Here is a 20,148-nt window from a genome sequence, read left to right as displayed (position 1 = left end):
GTCCAAATAAGACCCGGTATAGAAAGTCCTCAGCACCAGTTACGGTTTCTCATCTCCATGACTAGAGAGCCAGAGAGAGAGTGTGATTAAAAAGATACATGAAGAAAATAGAAACACTGCCTCTGAATTAAAGAACCAACTTATTATAACAAAGAACAGAATTCTGTCACATCGCCAGTGAGGCACTTAATGAGACTTTGGCAACATGAAATAAACAACAAATGAGAAGCTCTACTGGCTCTACGTACTACTACTACCTGACCCAATATAGATGGCACACATGGCATTGTACAGCAATATACCACTGAGAGTTGAAAGCTATTGAATATACTGTATCATGTATACTTCCTTGTAAACAGGAACATGTATTGGAGGTATTTAGTCAGTGCGCCAGGGAGACGATAGAGAAACACACAGACTCTCGAGGCAAAACAAATGGCACTTCAGAATACATCTTAAAGTGGGAACACGCTGTGTTAATGTCCGTAGCTTTCATCAGTTCTTCTTTCCAACCCCCCCCCCTTCGTCCTTCCAGGTGGATCAAGTTTGAGGAGAAGGTGGAGAAAGGAGGGGAGCGCTGGAGTAAACCCCACGTGGCCACGCTGTCCTTGCACAGCCTGTTTGAGCTGAGGACGTGCATAGAGAAAGGCACCATCATGCTCGACATGGAGGCCTCCACCCTCCCTCAGGTTGTTGGTGAGTCGGCTTGTGGAACGGGAGGAGAACGCAGTGCATGTGGGGGCTTTGGGTTTGGATTCATTAGATGAACACAACTGGTTTAGTTTCAGTCTTGGCAAAAACTGGCCACTATTATTCTCTAGTGAATAATACCTCGACGTCACGCTGATGACGCTTGGTGGAGGTCTGTTTGATTCTGGGACGTGCAGAGCTGCTCCTCACGAGATGCTTCCTCCCCTTCCTCCCCTTCCTCCCCTTCCTCCCCTTCCTCTTCCGTCTTGGCTCCAAGGCAAGTCGGGCCGGTGCTGTACGTTGAATCAGAACACTGGGAGGCTCAGGAAGTAGTTTTTTAAACACGTCCCGGTTTGAGGGAGGTCAGCTCTCCTGGTTTTTGTCCGGCTGAGGGAGCAGGAGGAAGCGTTGCCCCATGGGAGTGATTAATGTGAGGTAATTGAGTGTGCTGCATGCACTGTGCAGGCCGAGAGGAGCTGGGCCTCTCGCTTTGAGGCCAGCCGACCTGACGGATGGGCCATTAGCGGCAGAGGAGAAACTGCCCGAGGCTGCTATCTGTCGCCATTCAGGCTTTTCGCCTTCTTCTTTAAAAAAAGATAAATAGACAAAAGAAAGTTTCATGAAGCCATGAAGACTTTGCTACAGAAGCGCTCTGGGAGGCACTCGTTTTTGTCTCCAATTTCTGGATGAATTGATCCAACAACGTAGTTGGAGGGCCTTTGAGTGCCCCTCCTCCTGGTCATTTAGGGTTAGGATGCTCCTAGACCATTCAAACAAATATTCCATCTTATGTCTAAAGTAGAAAATCTGAGTTGGCTTTGAGGATTTGCTGTATTTTTTAAAACTTGGATTGCAAATTAGGAACATTGAGATATACTTCCTTGCTTACATTATCACAATATATTGAGTGCATCATTATGCATTCTTTACTGTAATGTGCACAACTCATAATGTCGCTGTTTAACTTTCTTCCCTCCAGGAAAAGACAGAAATGGTCTTTGGTGACGCTCCCTCTTTCTCTTTGCACCTGCAGAGATGATCACTGACAACCAGATAGAGATCGGCCAGCTGAAGGCAGAGCTGAAGGACAAAGTGATGTACACGTTGCTACGGAGACATCGCCACCAGACCAAGAAGTCCAACCTGCGCTCTCTGGCCGACATCGGCAAGACGGTCTCCAGTGCAAGTAGGCTGTTTTCCAACCAGGAAAACGGTAATACTGGTGCCAGTTCGGTGCAGTCCTTTCCCTCTTTTTTTTTAAGATACAAAACTTTAGCTTATTACTGTGTTTAATTTGGATTTCTTTGGTTTTGAGAAAACCACAGTGTGCAACACACTAGTGGCCTCCTCTGCTGCTGTTTAGCACAAACATAGTACCTTCTACTCACTTTACAGTGTTTCCTAGATCTCTTTTGTTAATTCCCCACAAAAATAATCACTCCCAACACTTTTAACACACTCACCGTGGGCTACTGCATTACTTCATTCACACAGGCATGCGATTATTAATCATTTATCACCTGTAAAAGCAGGTGCATGTCATTTCAAATTGACTTCAGCTGTAAATCTCGACACTGATGAATGAAGTTCAGTGAATTGATTTATAATGCGAGGAGAGAAAGGTCCAAGGCCACGTGAGGTCATAAAAATAATTTTGATAAGATGGATTTGATTCCATAGAGAATTAGAATTACAATCTCCGAAGTTGATGATGAATTAAAATGTTCTGTCCAGTGATTTGTGACTTAGTTGATATTAATGACATTAACTGTTTAATCTCACAGGACGGGCTGTCACTTGGCTTCACTGAGGCTTCACAAGAGATTCAAAGTCCCACAAGAATCATAAAGGGATTAAAAAATGGCTTCATTGATCAATTTTGCTAAAATTGCAATCTCAGTTTTAAATCTGACAAAAACATCTGTGTTATGCTGCATTTCAGGCCCATTAAAATGTCTGATTTAATGACTTATGAATAAACCCTTATGAATCAGTGAGGTCTAAAGTGACAGCCCCCATTCACAACGATGCCTATCTGATGTTAACAACTTGTCACTTGTCTAACAGTGTTTGATTGCATCACATTGAGTAACGGGACGCTTCTCTGCGTCGCCGACGTCATTAATCTGTTACCAGCCGTGGGTCGTTGGAAAGTGAAGTTATTTATTAGCTGCTGCTTGTGGAGCAAGTTTTACGACCGCATCAAAAGAAAAGCCTCTGTGCTCGGGAATGGAAACATACGACCATCTGTTATCAGCAGCGCAGTAATAGAAGGGGGGGCTCGCTGATAATAAGACCATAACATCGACATCAACCAAACAAGGATAAAGTGCATCCCGCAGTTTATTAAAATCCAGTCGTCCTGTCCAATGACCCACGGCCTTCTGGTTCAATGACGCCTTGCTCCTCTGCGCAGCTCGTAGAAACACGTTTCTTTTTAACCACTTGACTTCATTCTCTTAACAAATTCCTTGCTTTGGCTCAGTGGGTGTTGTTTTTCTACCATCTCTCCCTTCCTTCCTTCTCTCTGCTGCCCCGGATCGGCTCCGATAACCCGCTCAAAGCTCGTAGTCCTCTGGAGAACTCTGTGACTTGCCTGTCGGGTCACATTTCACTGGAGGACTTGCAGTCCCAGAGGAGTGCCAGCATGGACTGGCTCAGTAAGTCCACCGGACCCGGTCTACGTTCACACTGCAGACCGCCGACCCGTCCTGGTTCCATCAAGCCCGTCTTTGTAGTGAAAACAACCAAAGAGTTTGAGCGAGGCGTCTTTTAAAAGCCACGGCTCTCGTAAATTTGGGCCTATATATCTTTTTTTTTTCTCGTATAAATAACTCACTCGGCCCGAATGCCCCGCCGTGTCTCTTAGTTGCACATGTCCAATCCACGTGACTCAGACAGGAAGTGGGAGACGGGACGGTTTGTGATGTGAGTGAAAACAGTCAGAACCGGAAAGGTTTCCTCTGCAGTTTGAACGTAGTCCTGAGGCTGATTCTGTAGTAGTCCTTTTATTACTTTATATACTAGTGACATAATCCCCAAAACATAACATCTTTCAAAGATTTTATTCGTGGCCCCTTTTTAATTTAAAAATAAACAATTTTTTGTATAATTTATACTGACTGCATCATACTGACAAGCATGTTATTACCCACAATCCTCAGGGGGCAGATGTATTAAGGGCTACAGTGGGCACCAGGGCGTCAGTAAGTTGTGCTGTCGCATCGCTGACGAGCTGCAGCCAGAAGTCAGCAGAGCGTCAATCACGGTCTGCTCTTCACCTGCACTTAGCGAGGAAGACGTTGATGTGAGGCGAGGATAGAGGATAGAAAAGCTCGTTAAGGCTGCATGCTCATAAGTGCTTATAATTATCAGCGTAGATGAAGATGTGCGTGGAACAGACACTACAAACACAAGTTAAACGTTGACATTCTGTTGTAAATGTTACATTAAATGTAATGTTGTTCTTGGATTCTACAGTGAACGCTAATCTCTACATTTTATATCTTAGAAAATATTGAGCGTGCTTATCGTTCTAATTAAGACTTTCTGACTGGAACAGAAAAGCATTTGTGTGGTTTAAGATCCAAACAGATGCGTGTGTGCGGCTTACTGCCACTTCCACTCGGTGAAGATGTGAGTGGAGGACGTTTTCAGGAGATGAAAGTTGATGGCGTCCGACTTGCTGTTGATGTGGTTGGGTGCTGCTTGGGGAGCAAACTGTCATGGCCGCTGTGCGTTCGCTTGGTTCGGCGGCGTTCACTCAAAGGGGTCGTCGCGTGACGCAGGTCTAACTAAATGGGGGGGCGGATGTGTTTTTTCAGACAGTCCCACCACAGCCCACCGGGACCTGACCTCCAGCAGCCTGAACGACATCTCTGACAAACCGGAAAAAGAACAGGTGAGTCGACCCGAGGATTCAATGGTGGAAATGAATCTGCAGTTAGAAAAAAGGCTTCCTGGAGGTGATTCAGTTTTTTATGACGTACTGGAAATTTAAGGGCAAAAACTGTTACACATCAGATAAGTCTAATTATTACAGATCGTCTAATGATCAACATTTTGACAGAATGAATAAATGTGTTAGCCTGAAGTAGCTAATAGAGGAGCAGGGTTCAGATTGACCCAACAGGCTGCTGCAGACTACTTTATCCAAAAAACAATCTGCATGAACCTTTCCTTCCATGGTCAGTGTGGAGGACGAGGAGCTTTGGCACAAAGTCACAATGGAAAGTTGCACATTTGAACTCCACTTCCGCTACAACGTCACAGGATCACCTCGATAGGAGAGAGCCTTTGTCTCCGTCTTTATCAATGAGTTTCCATCTTGGCTAGAAGTCATGTCACTCTTCTCCAGGGTTCATTTCTCATTTTATGGTCTGAACAGATTTATTGCTTTAGAAGGAAAGTGGTCAGAGAATTAGGTCAAACAGACCCCTGTCCTCCTGTGTGAGGAAGGAAAGGGACAAGTGGACAGGAAGCACATCTTCAGACTCAGCCTGTAAAGTCCACTCAGGTGTTTCCTTCGTGGAATGAAGCCGGCATTAACACCACATTGAATTATCCACCATGAAGTACTTCATCTGGACATTTCTGTGATCTCTCGCTACGTCATTGAAGCCAAATGAGCTCCAATCATCTGCTGAATAATACTCCAATAAGTAAAATAGTGTTTGGGTGAAATGACCCTTTAAGAAGGCGGCAAAACTGAGGAAACCTACAATTTGAATAAAAAGTCAATGTTATTGAGCAGGTTTTCATGTCTTGGGTAACGGAGTTTGTGCCTTGGGTCAGTAAACGGAGTTTATGGAGGTGTGGATTAGGGCGGATTGGACCCTGGTCAAGGTGTGCAGTTTCGGCGGTTTAAACTTCTCAATCATTTACAGACAAACGTCTTGCCGACGAGGCTCAACTGCCTCTTATTGGATCTGTTTGGATCTCGCCAGAGGAAGGTCAGCAGGTTTATGGGACTTCCGTCCTTTAGAGGTCATTCGGCTGCGTCCTGCCAGCACATGATCAGGGAGTCATGATGTGATGGAAGTTCTTTGAGCCCCAGTAATACTCGCTGTTCTTTATTCTCTTTACTTATTGTTGTGTCCAATATGTTCAAATACAGAAGGTCCCTTTGTCAGCAGTCTAATCGGAATATCTTATTTTAAACACAGAATGACGCACCTTCTCTCCAGCCTTTGGTATCCATGTAGTTTGTTGTCGACCTGAAGCCTGTCGGGACAACACGTTAAATATTACCTTTCTGCCTCTTTAGTCGTTTCTGAACAACTCTTAAGGGTTTCTCAGTTGTCTGCAAACCGGAGGTGTTTATTTATTTCATGATTGCATCATATTTGACATTATTTTATTTGTCATTGTATTTTGTGCGGTAACATATTTTTTGGATGGTTTGGGGGCAACAATCAGTTAATTGATGTGATGGAATACAGTACAGCTCCCCCCCCCCCCCACCCCCTGAAACACTGCACTCTGGATTGTTGTGAATGTAGAAAATAAGACAACGTTGTTGTTGGTTCTGGCTTGAAAAGGCCCCAGAGGAGCTGTGATTGATGTGTATTTATGTGTGAGAGGAAACGCTTCCTGTCGGCTCGCTGCTGTTTGGAAGTTAATAAATAACTCTGAAGATCTCCATGACAATTCTTATCTCAATGTCGAGGGTTCTTTGTCTTTGAACTTTTGTCTATTATTAATCTCAATCTGCTCATAAACATGCCACCATTTAAAAAAAATTCATTCTATGGAACATCTTATAGAGTTAAAATGATATGTGAAGCAATAACCTGTCGTGGATTAAAAACATAGAAAAGTGAAGCATCGATGAATCTGAGGACAAACATTAGAAGATCAGAAGGAAAGTAATGTAACTGGTGCTGGGAAACGCAGCCCTTTAATGTCCTAAAAGGTAGAACGTTGAACCTGTGGAGCTCAGCGGGTGTCTGACCTCCATCTTCACACACCTCACCGTCGCCATGACGGCACCAAATACCAACCCTGCTCCGCCGCTCCTTCCCTCCTCAGACACAATGGGTTTGGTATTCAAGCTGACTGTGATGGTCCACTTTGATAGAGCTTCTTCAATAAGGTTGGGTAGCTTGCTGGTGTGAACGTAGCACTTAATGTCTCCTTCTGCCCCGTCCCCCGTCCCCTTTTGTCCTTTCAGCTGAAGAACAAGTTCATGAAGAAGTTGCCGAGAGACGCCGAGGCCTCCAACGTGCTGGTGGGGGAGGTGGACTTCCTGGACACGCCGTTCGTGGCGTTTGTCCGTCTGCAGCAGGCCGTGATGCTGGGAGCCCTCACCGAGGTCCCCGTCCCCACCAGGTAGCTGACACTCACCTGCGTTCCATGTGGACAGACGCTCCGGCACAGCATCTCCGTGGAGACCGTTGTAGTTTTCAGGGAGGATTTGCACACCTATTTTAAGGTTTTATAACAGGTTTTATAAACAGTCTGAAAATATGTAATTTAATCGTTTATCAACATAATGTACGGGGTATATCATGTGAAGTTGTCCCTGTCTTTATATTTTACTTGTAAAGTAATAATATTAGGAACTTCACAAATGGCGTTTATTTTAATTAGTGCTCGCCACGTTGATTAATGCGGACAAATATAGTGTTGCGTGTTGACACATATGCAATGTTAGCGAACTCTTTTCACACGTCTGAGTTGAAGAACCAAAGTTATTTGTAAGCACTACTGTCGTGTTTTTAAATTCTCAAGACGTGAGAACAAACTGCTCTTAATTGTAACTCTTTATTTTGGATAACCCAGCATGCCGTTCTTCCCACAGGTTGTTCCCCCTTTACCTGTAAATCCCCCCCGGGTCCTAAGTCCCTCCACGTACTGCATCTTATAAACATCACTAAGCATTATGAGCATCAAAGTACCAGCAGACATTTATAATAAATACATCAACCACTGAACAGGTGAACTGTTTATGCTTTAATAAAATAAACATGTTTCTGTTAAACATGTGTTTAATCACAATTATAATTAAAATAATTAAAAATTATAATTGTTACAGCACTAATTTTAATGTGTCTTAAAGTGTAATAAAACTACCGGAGCGACTCAAACTGTTTTCTGTTGAAAGCAAAAAGCCAGGAGGCTAAATTAGTTTGTGACTATGTATACATAGCAATGCCCATAGCCATTCTGTGCTATGGTTACGCGTCTAGTGCGTCACCTTTATGGCGTACACGCACAATGCTGTATACTGTATGCAACGGCTTCCCTAATGACATGTCTTTGTGCTTGGAGAAAATTCTAGATAACACATAATGTCGTATAGATAAAGTAAAGACACATTAAACCAGACACCAGATCATCTGTTATCGGGTTGTAACTTTACATTAAAGGTGTTTCTGTCAGAAGTTAAAGGGCATTGTTAACACAAACAATTTTGCTGCATTTGCAGGTTTTTATTCATCTTGCTGGGACCCAAAGGCAAAGCCAAGTCGTACCACGAGATTGGCAGAGCGATCGCCACCCTGATGTCGGATGAGGTTCGACTGGCGGCGACACACATCACCTTTATATTTTAACGCTGAAAGCGAAAGATTCAGCCTCAGGTTTCACCCGCAATATTTACGCCTCGATGTTTACACAAAGTAGCCGATCTCAGAGGAGCCGACATACTTCTCACACTATAAATAATCCTTTGTGGACCCATCAATTTTAGATTGTAGCTGACATTGCGTTTCAACTGTACCGTAGTTTTTTAAGCCACACTTTATGGTCAGCGGTACGTGTAATGTTTAAGTTTCTTTTCCAGGGTTAATTTATCAACATTTTACATTTTACCTAAACCCTAGAGCTGTACACAAAGTGAACATTTTACTGTTGAAACGCTTCTCCTTCCCCACACGAATCGCCTCATTGGTGTTTGTTGTGTGGTTGATTTTGATGCTTGGATGTGACAAGTCTCTCTCTCTCTCTCTCTCTCTCTCTCTCTCTCTCGGACGCCCCGTCCCTCAGATCTTCCACGACATCGCGTACAAGGCCAGGGACAGACAAGACCTGCTGGCCGGCATCGACGAGTTCCTCGACGAGGTGATCGTGCTCCCTCCGGGGGAGTGGGACCCGGCCATCAGGATCGAGCCCCCCAAATCCCTCCCCTCCTCGGACAAAAGGTCTGTGAGCAGGAAGCAGTCGGGGGCCGCTTTGGCTTCGGGGCTGAATGTGAGAGCGAGGGCTTGTTGTACATCGCTTACGTCAAAGAGCCGGCTGCCAAATCCCCGCAGAGCAGACGCTGTCTTTGCAGTGGTGGAGACAAAGGTCCACCTGGACTCATGATGGAGTGATTACAGTTTGATGGTCAGAGGTGAAGTTCACTGTGAGCTGGATTTAAACCGTAATATAGTGGAGTCATACGAGGGGGTAAATGTAGACTTTTTTTTTAGACTCACTGCAGTGTCAAATGTCCTCGTTAGTTTTTATCATATTTTTAATCAAGTGTTACATCTAGACTAAAGGGTATTTCACTTCTTCAAGAGAAAAACATGAATTTTCACCATCTCAGTGAAATCAGTTTTGATCATCAGCTTGAACATTCTGGTGAGTCTCTTCGATGCAGAATATCAGCTCATTTTCTCCTTTAAATAAAGTAACTCCCCTTGACGGCTCACTGCAGGCCTGATTGCTGGTGGGTTAATGTACGATTATATCTGGGATTACAATGAATACACCCAAACAAACTGAATTTCCATCATAGCAATGAGTTGTTGATGTCGTCACAGCTGGTTTAATGGGCCGTCTTATCTGTAATCACAATTGTTCTACAAGGTCATCAGGCTGTGTATTAATCTGCTGGTCATTTATTAAGCAAGTTACACACAAAGTAAAACCCTGCACAAGACATGCATGGTTTAACCAGAAAACATTCTGCTGGATAGTAATTCCGGCACTTTATAATGTGTATAACAAAAGAGAATTTGTTACTAGTTCATTTAAAAATGAGTTGGTGGTGAAAAGAAATGCGAAAGCGAGGGTCAGCGAGTTCAGGTTTGTGCATTAAACGTGTCAGATGTGTCACTGACCACATCGTGTTATAGAAGAGCTCTCAGTGCAGAATCTCTGCATCCACGTGTACAGCAGTGGGTTCAATTCAAAGCTGCTGGTTTACTCTGACAGGGAGGAACGTTTTATTTACTCTATGTGAGCACTGAGCAATAACTCATATCAACATCTTCTGATCCCCCAACACGAGAAAAGAGGCCATGAGGACATGCTGACACTACACGGTGTAGATTGCAGTATTTGAGGACATCTAGCGGCGAGTTAGCAGACTGCAGCCGGCTGAAAGTCCCTAGTGTGCAAAACATGACGCAACCACACTAAGGGCCTTATTATTATTATTATTATTATTATAATTATCATTATCATTATTATTATTAGGGCCAGAACTAGGTTTGTCCATTCAGGGCTGCTGTAAAGATTTGCCATTTCTGCTAATAAATGCCCTTTAATGCTCTAGTTCCTGCCAGCCTCAACAAAACGTTGTATTTCTGTGTATTTTTAGGAAAAACATGTACGCAGGAGGAGACTCTCAGATGAACGGAGATATGCCTCATGATGGAGGTCATGGAGGAGGGGGACATGCTGCTGGGGACGAGCTAAAGAAGACTGGAAGGTATGAAATTATGAAAGAAAGTTTTATTTTTTTATTTGAGACTAGGTAGCTCTGATAAATTAGTTACCAGGTTGGAACCATTTCACAACAGGCCAAAGGTGGATCTCTGAAGCATAACCTGCAAATATTCAGGTTTGCTCTAGATGTACAAAGAACAACTCACAGACCTCATGTCTTATTGAAGATGCTCTTTTCCTGGATGGTGCTGGTCTCTGCGCCTCGGGGCCCCTCCAGTAATCTGTAATCTCTCTGTCTTCAGGTTTTGTGGAGGTCTCCTACTTGACATAAAAAGAAAAGCGCCTTTCTTCATCAGTGACTTCACCGACGCATTTCACATTCAGGCCTTGTCAGCCATTTTGTTCATCTACCTGGGAACCGTGACCAACGCCATCACCTTCGGCGGTCTGCTGGGGGATGCTACGGAAAACATGCAGGTCGGGCCGGGATTGGAACCCCCTTCAGTGTGTTTAGCGCCTGGGTCCCGAGCCCTCCTCTGAACGGTTCCCCTCCGTGTGTGCAGGGCGTGCTGGAGAGCTTCATGGGCACAGCCATCACCGGCGTGGTCTTCTGCCTGATGGGCGGCCAGCCCCTCATCATCCTCAGCAGCACCGGGCCCGTCCTGGTGTTTGAACGGCTGCTCTTCAATTTCAGCAGGTCTCCACTTCCTTAAGTCAAACCGAAACGTCGAGTGTAGCTGGATTTAAACTCTGCATCTCGGTCAACAGTCTGTCAGCTTTCATGTGTTTATATGTGAATATTAGACCGACTGTGGGGTCTTTTTTTCTATTTCTTTACGCCCTGTGATGCTCATGTGCGTCGTGCCTCTCCCCCCACAGAGACAACTCACTGGACTACATGGAGTTCCGCCTGTGGATCGGCCTGTGGTCGGCGTTCTACTGCCTGGTGCTCGTGGCCACCGACGCCAGCTACCTGGTTCAGTACTTCACCCGCTTCACCGAGGAGGGCTTCTCCTGCCTCATCAGCTTCATCTTCATCTACGACGCCTTCAAGAAGATGCTCAAACTAGCCGACCACTACCCCATCAACGGCGACTTCAAGATGGAGCACGTCACGCAGTACGACTGCCTCTGCATGGCGCCTGCTGTTCCTGGTGAGATCGTCTTAATGTCATCGTCTCAATAAGCAGAGTGTGTTTTTACTCCTGAATGCCGACGGGACACATTAGAGACACTTTGAGATTCATTTCATGAGGAGGAAGGATTGTCAGTTTGGTTTATTGGCTGCTCAGGTTTAGTCTTTGTCTTGTTTTGACACGAATGGACAGATATTTCCTTGTTGTGATGGTTACAGAGAATAAAATGAGTGTGTGTGTCTGTTCTTAAAGGTCTCACTTGGTTCTGGGGCTACATATTTACCACACCAGCCTTTAACTAAAAGCAGCTGAGCTTAACAACAAGTACAACAACTTATATATAAAACGTTCAGCCGAGTGTTTAAGTGTATAATGTGTATATAGACAATAAACTACAATATGCTATTACAGAAGGTTTTAGACAAATGAAATCTTATTGAGGAGGAAAAGTGCAGTGTTATAAATCAGATTTTGTTTTGTTATTGCAGAGAATACGTCCGACATGGTTGACGATTCATTGGAAGCTATTTTACAGTCTTTAAACAGCACTGATCTGGTAAGTCTTTCATGTTATTATTGTTCTGCTTTGAGAAAATAAATGAATGATGATCGCATATTTACATGAGGCATCATCATTTAGTTGAGTTATTTTTTTATTTTTAACAACACAAATCTGCGCAGTAACTAGTAACTAATTGATTAATGTAGTTTAAAATGGTGAATTGTATTTCCCCGATTTGCTTAAAGCATCGTTCTAAAGACTTTAACCACAGGCGGCAAGATAAAGATAAAGTTCAAGTGTTCGTTGAACGATGTTGTTTCCGATGATCCGCTCGGCCTCGTGCGGGACGCTCCTCTTCCTCTGTAACGGCGCTCCTCTTCCTCTGTAACGGCGCTCCTCTCCCTCTGTAACGGCGCTCCTCTTCCTCTGTAACGGCGCTCCTCTCCCTCTGTCACGGCGCTCCTCTCCCTCTGTAACGGCGCTCCTCTTCCTCTGTAACGGCGCTCCTCTCCCTCTGTCACGGCGCTCCTCTTCCTCTGTAACGGCGCTCCTCTCCCTCTGTCACGGCGCTCCTCTTCCTCTGTAACGGCGCTCCTCTTCCTCTGTAACGGCGCTCCTCTCCCTCTGTCACGGCGCTCCTCTTCCTCTGTAACGGCGCTCCTCTTCCTCTGTAACGGCGCTCCTCTTCCTCTGTCACGGCGCTCCTCTTCCTCTGTAACGGCGCTCCTCTTCCTCTGTAACGGCGCTCCTCTCCCTCTGTCACGGCGCTCCTCTTCCTCTGTAACGGCGCTCCTCTCCCTCTGTCACGGCGCTCCTCTTCCTCTGTAACGGCGCTCCTCTTCCTCTGTAACGGCGCTCCTCTTCCTCTGTAACGGCGCTCCTCTTCCTCTGTCACGGCGCTCCTCTTCCTCTGTAACGGCGCTCCTCTTCCTCTGTCACGGCGCTCCTCTCCCTCTGTCACGGCGCTCCTCTTCCTCTGTAACGGCGCTCCTCTTCCTCTGTAACGGCGCTCCTCTTCCTCTGTAACGGCGCTCCTCTTCCTCTGTCACGGCGCTCCTCTTCCTCTGTAACGGCGCTCCTCTTCCTCTGTCACGGCGCTCCTCTTCCTCTGTCACGGCGCTCCTCTCCCTCTGTCACGGCGCTCCTCTTCCTCTGTAACGGCGCTCCTCTTCCTCTGTAACGGCGCTCCTCTTCCTCTGTAACGGCGCTCCTCTTCCTCTGTAACGGCGCTCCTCTTCCTCTGTCACGGCGCTCCTCTCCCTCTGTCACGGCGCTCCTCTTCCTCTGTAACGGCGCTCCTCTTCCTCTGTAACGGCGCTCCTCTTCCTCTGTAACGGCGCTCCTCTTCCTCTGTCACGGCGCTCCTCTTCCTCTGTAACGGCGCTCCTCTTCCTCTGTCACGGCGCTCCTCTTCCTCTGTCACGGCGCTCCTCTCCCTCTGTCACGGCGCTCCTCTTCCTCTGTAACGGCGCTCCTCTTCCTCTGCAGCCTCTTCTCTCCTCCATGCAGCCCATGAACGCCAGCTGGTCGTCCCTCTCAAAGTCGGACTGCTTGAAGTACAACGGCGAGCTGGTGGGGAAGGCCTGCGAGTTCATCCCGGACATCGCCCTCATGTCCTTCATCCTCTTCTTCGGCACCTACACCTGCTCCATGTTTCTGAAGAAGTTCAAGACCAGCCAGTTCTTCCCCACCAGCGTGAGTCGGCGACGCCAATTTGACCCGACGGGTCACCAGTCGCGTGCGTGAATTGCGCTGTTTACAAGTGTTTGTGTCCACGCCCCCCCCCCCCCCCCCCTCCCAGGTGAGGAAACTCATCAGCGACTTCGCCATCATCCTGGCCATCCTCATCTTCTGTGGGGTGGACATGCTCGTCGGAGTCGAAACTCCCAAACTCATCGTGCCAAGTGAATTCAAGGTGAGTCCCTCGCGATTCAAGCGCACTTTGTTCTGGTTGCTTCATGGAACATAACAGCAGCTGCTTTGGACTGAAAACATCTGCCCAACGAACGGAGTTGGACGGAGAGGGTTTGGAATAAAAAAAAAGATGTATCGTGTTTCATGAGCCGATGGAACGCAGCGATTTCCGTCTGAATGAATTCATCTTCCTCCTCCTCCACAGCCAACAAGTCCCGAGCGGGGCTGGTTCGTTGCCCCCTTCGGAGGGAACCCCTGGTGGGTTTACCTGGCGTCGGCTCTCCCCGCCCTGCTGGTCACCATCCTGGTCTTCATGGATCAACAGATCACTGCCGTGATCGTCAACAGGAAGGAGCACATGCTGAAGGTGCACGGCATGCTCCATGACCTCACTGTTTGAGGACACTGCAAAGGGGGGGCGGAGGGTTTGGGACTCATTTCTGTTCGTTTCTCACACTACGAGTGGGAGGATTTTTTTTATTTATTGCGTAACAGTTGGCTGAAACATTTATGACAGCCTTCGACTTTGCAGCAAAATGCGGCATAAACCAAGTTGCTGTGATGTAAGGAGCAATGACAGCTTCTTTGGATTTGAATGCGTTTTTCAGCAGCATGTCCAGGACACTGGAGGCCTTCACACTGTGGTTAAATATGGGGGTCATTCTTCTCGTGGGGGTGAGAGATGTTTCGCCGAGCACCGAAATGTTGTGTTGTCTCCGATTGTAGCTCCGCGACTCTTCTCTTTAAAGAGAGAACTCCTCAGCCGCAGGGATCCAAAGTGCTCAGTCAGTCACATGGTGTGGTCTGTGACCTCTGACCCGCTGCTGTCTGTTGTCTGTACCAGAAAGGGGCCGGTTACCATCTGGACCTGCTCTGGGTGGCCATTCTGCTCATCGTCTGCTCCTTCATGTGCCTGCCGTGGTACGTGGCCGCCACCGTCATCTCCATCGCTCACATCGACAGCCTGAAGATGGAGACGGAGACATCGGCCCCCGGAGAGCAGCCCAAGTTCCTGGGTGTGAGGTGAGGCCTCCGTCCACGTGGTTTCCACGCTGCAAACCACTCAAAAAAGCATTAGTAACACAACAATAGCAGGAGAGGACAAAAGGGAACATGAAGGTCATCGGATTCTGAACTGAAAACAGAAGTTCAGAAGAGCTTCCAATGTTACCAACAAATGACTAATTACTATTATATTGATTTTTACTTTACAAAACCCCAAAGCTATTATAGATATTAAAAGATAATGCTCAATTGTTAGTTGTCTTACAAGAGGTGATTTATTTTTATAATCTACAAACTGCAGCCGTAGTTCAGCGTGGAACATGGTGGGCTTTCAGTCAGGAATGTGTGGAAAGATTAACTGTCAACCAAGCAATCCAGGAAAAATAATGATTTACCAAAAACACAGCGAAGGAGTTGTTCAGTCTGCAGAATCCTTTATTAACATGAAATAACTGATTAGAGGTCATGACCCCAGCTGTGATCTTCTCATTTGGCCGTTAATCCTTTACGGTAAAACACTTTTGTTTCTTCTAAACCGCAGCAATATTATCGTAACCTCAGATTTGTGTTTTTTGAGTGAAGCTGTGTGAAGACTCGTCGTGATTTTCTTCCTGTTTTCGGACTTTTGTTTGTGTGGCGTCGTCCTGCTGAGCCTCCCGACGCGTCAGCTGTGAGCTGAACTAACAAACCCTTCCTCGCCCTCTGAACTCCCTTCACATGTTTTCTTTGACTTTGTGACCGTTGTTGTGTCCAAAAATGGGAATTTAAACACCGACGGATATTTGAGTTTTGTTCTGTAATTTTGTTTTTTTGCAGAGAGCAGCGGCTCACTGGTGTCGTTGTGTTCATCCTCACCGGCCTGTCTGTGCTGATGGCTCCTATTTTAAAGGTAAGTCCCTTACTGTCTCAAGTTTAATGTTTTCATCCTCTCAAAACGACCCTCGATTGTTTTGATTCCTCAATCGGTAAAGAGTTTATTTCATGAAAAACTAATTGTCAAAATGAAGTAACAGGCCTCTTACTATTGTCATGACTAGACCTACAAACTTTAAATTCTGTATCAGTCTGTTCCACAAACACTGAACTCTCCATTCGGAGGTCAGAGGTCAACAAGATCATTGCCATCGTCATAGTCAGTGCTTATTTATCATTTTGGCCAAATTCAATGTGGAATGTGAAGCTGCAGTGAATGAAATAAGCTGGTTACGGTCCTTATATATCTATATATATTTATATATATATCTATATATATATATACTTCATCGACTTGTCCTTTGTGTTATAGAGTTCATTTAAAATGACTGCTCTGCTTTAAATGATTATTCCTCGGAGCTGGAATGGCTGATAAAACTAAAATATTCTCCTTTGACTCAGTTCATCCCGATGCCGGTGCTGTACGGAGTCTTCCTCTACATGGGAGTCGCTTCTCTCAATGGAGTGCAGGTAAATGATCCATTTTCTCTCCCTCTCCATATACACACGTACACCTTCTTATCCAGCTGTTAACGCGCTGCGTGCTCTCGTCCGCCTGCAGTTCATGGATCGCCTGCAGCTGCTTCTGATGCCAGCGAAGCATCAGCCCGACCTGGTTTACCTGAGACACGTCCCCCTCAGGAAGGTCCACCTCTTCACCTTCATCCAGATCCTCTGCCTGGCCCTGCTGTGGGTCCTCAAGTCCACGGTGGCCGCCATCGTGTTCCCCGTCATGGTAGGACACCTCAGTCGTGATTATTGAATGTTGTGCGACACAAATGAAACGAATCAGTAAAAATGATTTAAAAGGCACCGTCTGTGGGGCAGCTGATGTTCACCCTGATCATTGATCCTCCTCCGCTCTCAGATCCTCGCTCTGGTGGCCGTCAGGAAAGCGATGGACTACATGTTCTCGCAGTACGAACTCGGCTTCCTGGACGACGTCATCCCGGAGAAGGACAAGAAGAAGAAAGAGGACGAGAAGAAGAAAAAGAAAAAGCGAGGCAGCGTCGACAGCGAGGCTGAAGACGTAAGAGTTCACGATGTACATTTCACACCTGGTCCTTCTGGTGTCTTACATGACGGCCCATCGACACATCGCTAGCCCCGCCCCCGACCACCGCTCACTTCCTGTACCGCCTACCCGCCAGCTGATCAATAGCCGCATGGGATTGGATATAAATAGATAGATTTTATAATCTCTGTAAAGAAGTTCTGATGTCTTCAAGGCGATTATAAAGTAATTGGATCATCCGCATTGTTTTAAGCCTTTGGGCACAGAAGCTGGAAGTCGAGGTCCACTTGGTTTTATGTAGTCAAACAGGTCAGTTTGGACCGGGTCCGGTTTTTGTCTTTATGAATTCACTGGAGGACGATGCATCTTTTTCTGGTGATTTCATTTCCGATGGAATGAAGACTTGTCGGATCAGAGAACCTTTTTAGTTGCAGCGAGTGATGTATTTGTAAAATGCCATCGGCCGGACGTGAGTGGATTAAATTGGATTTAAGTTCCTGCCCTTTGATTCTCACAGACAAGCGGAAAAGCTTTATCACATTTCTGATTTTCATCTGCAGCAGAAGTCTCTGTTCCACGTTTCCACGAGTATCGCGACTCCAACGATTCATTGTTCATGCGTTCATACACCGCTGAGCTCACTCTCATTTCAAATCCACACCGAGAGGCCGTTGGATCGATGCCTCGCCGGGAGGAGTCCGCTCAGGGATGGATGGGGGGGGGGTCCGCTGGCCGCGTGGATGTGTGTGTGAGGACGACGGTCCCGTCTCAGGCTGTGTGTGTGTGTTCTCTCTCCAACAGTCCGACTGTCCTTACATTGACAAAGTTCCCAACGTTAAAATCCCCATGGACACGATGGAGCAGGAGCCTTTCTTAGGCGATAAGGCCCGTGACAGTGAGTAGACCGAGGGGGGGGGGTGTCAGGGGGGGGGTCTCTGGGTCCGGGGATGATGCACGCATGACACGTTCATAACCGAGCCAGTGAGATGCTTTACTCGCCCTGCTGTGAGTACGTTTCCATCTAAGGGCTTCGTCCTCCTCCTCGTCCTCCACTAACTGCATGACCTTCATGACCTTTCCTCCTTTCTCTCTTTAACTTTCAGCGCTGATCAAAAATAACAATGATTCTTCTCCTCGTGAGCTTTTCTTCTTGGTTTGTGGTGTTTTATTATTCCTTTTCCTCTTTTTGATTCTTGCTTGATGAGCCAAACTCTTATTTCTTCAGTGAATGACTTCAACTTAAATATTCGCTCCTCACTTTGTTGGAAGAGTTTGTTGAATTTGATCCTTTGTTTCAATTACGTTTAAAACTCCTTAAACCACATTAGCACACGTTGTCAAAGATTGACCTGGTGCTTTTTATAAATAAAAAAACAACTCTTAAAGTCCTTGACCCTGAGGAGATGCTGTGATGCTGGTTAAATCTGATGCTCGCAGACACGCCCCCTAACAGCTGCTCCTTCGTGTTCCTCCACAGGAAACAAGTCCCCATCGCTGCTCGAACGACACACATCGTGCTGATCAGCTCCGCTACTACCAAGACAGCTGCTTGTCCAGGTGAGATATATATATATATATATATAAATATATATATGTGTGTGTGTGTATGAATAACTGGCACCGCTTTCCTTTTTTCATTCATTCATTGACGTGGCGTCCAACGTCGCAAACGCCAGACTGACCTTTAAAGGTCGGCTGCGCTGATGAACTTAACGTGGACTTCCTGCTTTCTGCTCCGTCCCGTCTCAATGAGAACCACAACGACCCAATCCACAATAACTCACTCATTCATAACCATCACAGAGAGACGGTGATCGTCAGCCGGTCGTTCTCTCTCTCTTTAGTGAAACAAAGTAAACTAATCGATACAAACATTGATCTGTGATCACGTTCTGTGTGTGTTCCAGCCCCGAGATGAGTCCGCTGAAGTCTGTCCCTCAGATCAGGATCCACATGGACCCCGACGACAACGACGACAACTCCTTCTACTGGAGGAGCCGGGGCTCCGAGACGTCTCTGTAGAGACGAGACATCCGTCCTCAGCTCTGAGGAAAAGTCATCGTTGTTCTCATGAAGCCGTTTCACGTCATGTTTCTCCTCACAGATCCACAGGAAACGGATGAATGTGGCTCCTCCCACTTTTCTTCTCACTGCTCCTTTCGTTTTTACTCTTTGCATTATAAATATAATCATTGTCCGTGGGTTTTTTATATGAAGTGATTTACTTAAATAACATTTTCCTGTAGCAGTAATCTTTCTTTTTCTTTAGCTCTACCTCTTGTTTTAGATTAAAAACTTGTGAACAAATGCAAAATGTTGACTTTTAAAAAATATATATTTTCTTTCTGTTTTGTGGTGGAGTCGATTCAAGGGATTCACTGTATTATAGCTTGTCAATAGAATGTGTGAGAATAGATTATTTTTAAGTTAATTAATAATGAATTAATCACAAATATTTGTATATGCAGATGAGGTAAATATTTTTATTATCATGTTTTGATTGCTTCACCTTCTCTTTCTAATTTCTTTCTTCCACGTTTGTTCAAAGCTTTTGCTACACTTTTAAGTTAAATCTTTTCTTTTTTTAATGATTATTTTGTGTTTGTTGGTAAAACTAAAGTGTTTTTCCCTTTTGGTAGAAATCAGTTGAAAGATATTTAATCTTCAGATTATCCTCAGCCAAACTTAGACTAACTAGGAATGCTTATCAAATAATGGCTTGTACTGAACCTAAGTGGCTTATAAGAATTATGAGAAGGGAATCAAATCGGACTTTCTGTTTGGAGTCATTTCCTACACCAAGCAGAGTACTCCTCGGGGGCGGGGCTTACTGTGATTGACAGGACAGGTATACGCCGTCTCCACGTCACTCCTCCACAACCCCAAAAGTTGGAGTCCTTCGTTTGAATCTACAACATCCAATGAAAAGTGTCCACGATGTTCATATTTAGGGAACGGAATGAATACTCAAAACAGTTTGTTTTTTTCAATTAACTTTTTGTGACTTTTAGTAACAGGTGAAATGGTTTATTTTAGAATTTATATTTTTGAAATGAAATGTACATTGGAAAATAAACAGAGTTCTCAAACAGTGGAAGTTGTGATTCTTTTGATGAACGTTGTGAACTGAACTCGTGTTTTCATGTTGGAACCCAAATCATCTTTAGTAAGATTTTAATTGTCGGATTTAGAAACTGCAAAATACGCTGATGCAGCATCAGTCGACTTTAACAATTTATTCCTAAATATTAAAGTAAAAGTACATAAAACGAATCTGTTGAATCTTCATTTGGAAGAGTAGCTCAACTTTATTG

The 20,148-nt window shown here is 45.5% G+C and overlaps 1 protein-coding gene across 2 annotated transcripts in view; it reads left to right on the top strand.

Moving 5' to 3' along the window:
* slc4a4a (solute carrier family 4 member 4a) overlaps positions 1-19,925 on the top strand; it is a 37,457-nt gene extending 17,532 nt beyond the window's left edge. The window contains exons 6-27 of one of the 2 annotated variants that reach the window (XM_037482219.2): positions 536-696; positions 1,724-1,903; positions 4,515-4,591; positions 6,863-7,020; positions 8,120-8,207; positions 8,680-8,834; positions 10,223-10,333; positions 10,593-10,767; positions 10,854-10,987; positions 11,170-11,444; positions 11,915-11,982; positions 13,417-13,623; positions 13,730-13,843; positions 14,048-14,209; positions 14,687-14,865; positions 15,664-15,736; positions 16,222-16,290; positions 16,382-16,555; positions 16,688-16,849; positions 17,636-17,729; positions 18,312-18,391; positions 18,742-19,925. In XM_037482219.2, coding sequence (XP_037338116.2) covers positions 536-696; positions 1,724-1,903; positions 4,515-4,591; positions 6,863-7,020; positions 8,120-8,207; positions 8,680-8,834; positions 10,223-10,333; positions 10,593-10,767; positions 10,854-10,987; positions 11,170-11,444; positions 11,915-11,982; positions 13,417-13,623; positions 13,730-13,843; positions 14,048-14,209; positions 14,687-14,865; positions 15,664-15,736; positions 16,222-16,290; positions 16,382-16,555; positions 16,688-16,849; positions 17,636-17,729; positions 18,312-18,355 — 2,860 coding nt within the window. In that variant the 3' untranslated portion in view covers positions 18,356-18,391; positions 18,742-19,925. The remainder of the gene's footprint in view (positions 1-535; positions 697-1,723; positions 1,904-4,514; positions 4,592-6,862; positions 7,021-8,119; positions 8,208-8,679; positions 8,835-10,222; positions 10,334-10,592; positions 10,768-10,853; positions 10,988-11,169; positions 11,445-11,914; positions 11,983-13,416; positions 13,624-13,729; positions 13,844-14,047; positions 14,210-14,686; positions 14,866-15,663; positions 15,737-16,221; positions 16,291-16,381; positions 16,556-16,687; positions 16,850-17,635; positions 17,730-18,311; positions 18,392-18,741) is intronic. The other variant, XM_037482220.2, reaches the window with a different exon arrangement.
* Positions 19,926-20,148: the final 223 nt, after the last annotated feature.

Source organism: Pungitius pungitius, chromosome 5 (assembly GCF_949316345.1).
Source record: "Pungitius pungitius chromosome 5, fPunPun2.1, whole genome shotgun sequence".
NCBI classification, from domain to species: Eukaryota; Metazoa; Chordata; class Actinopteri; order Perciformes; family Gasterosteidae; genus Pungitius; species Pungitius pungitius.
The sequence above is the reverse complement of the archived record's forward strand: the minus strand, read 5'-3'. Positions and strand labels throughout refer to the sequence as shown.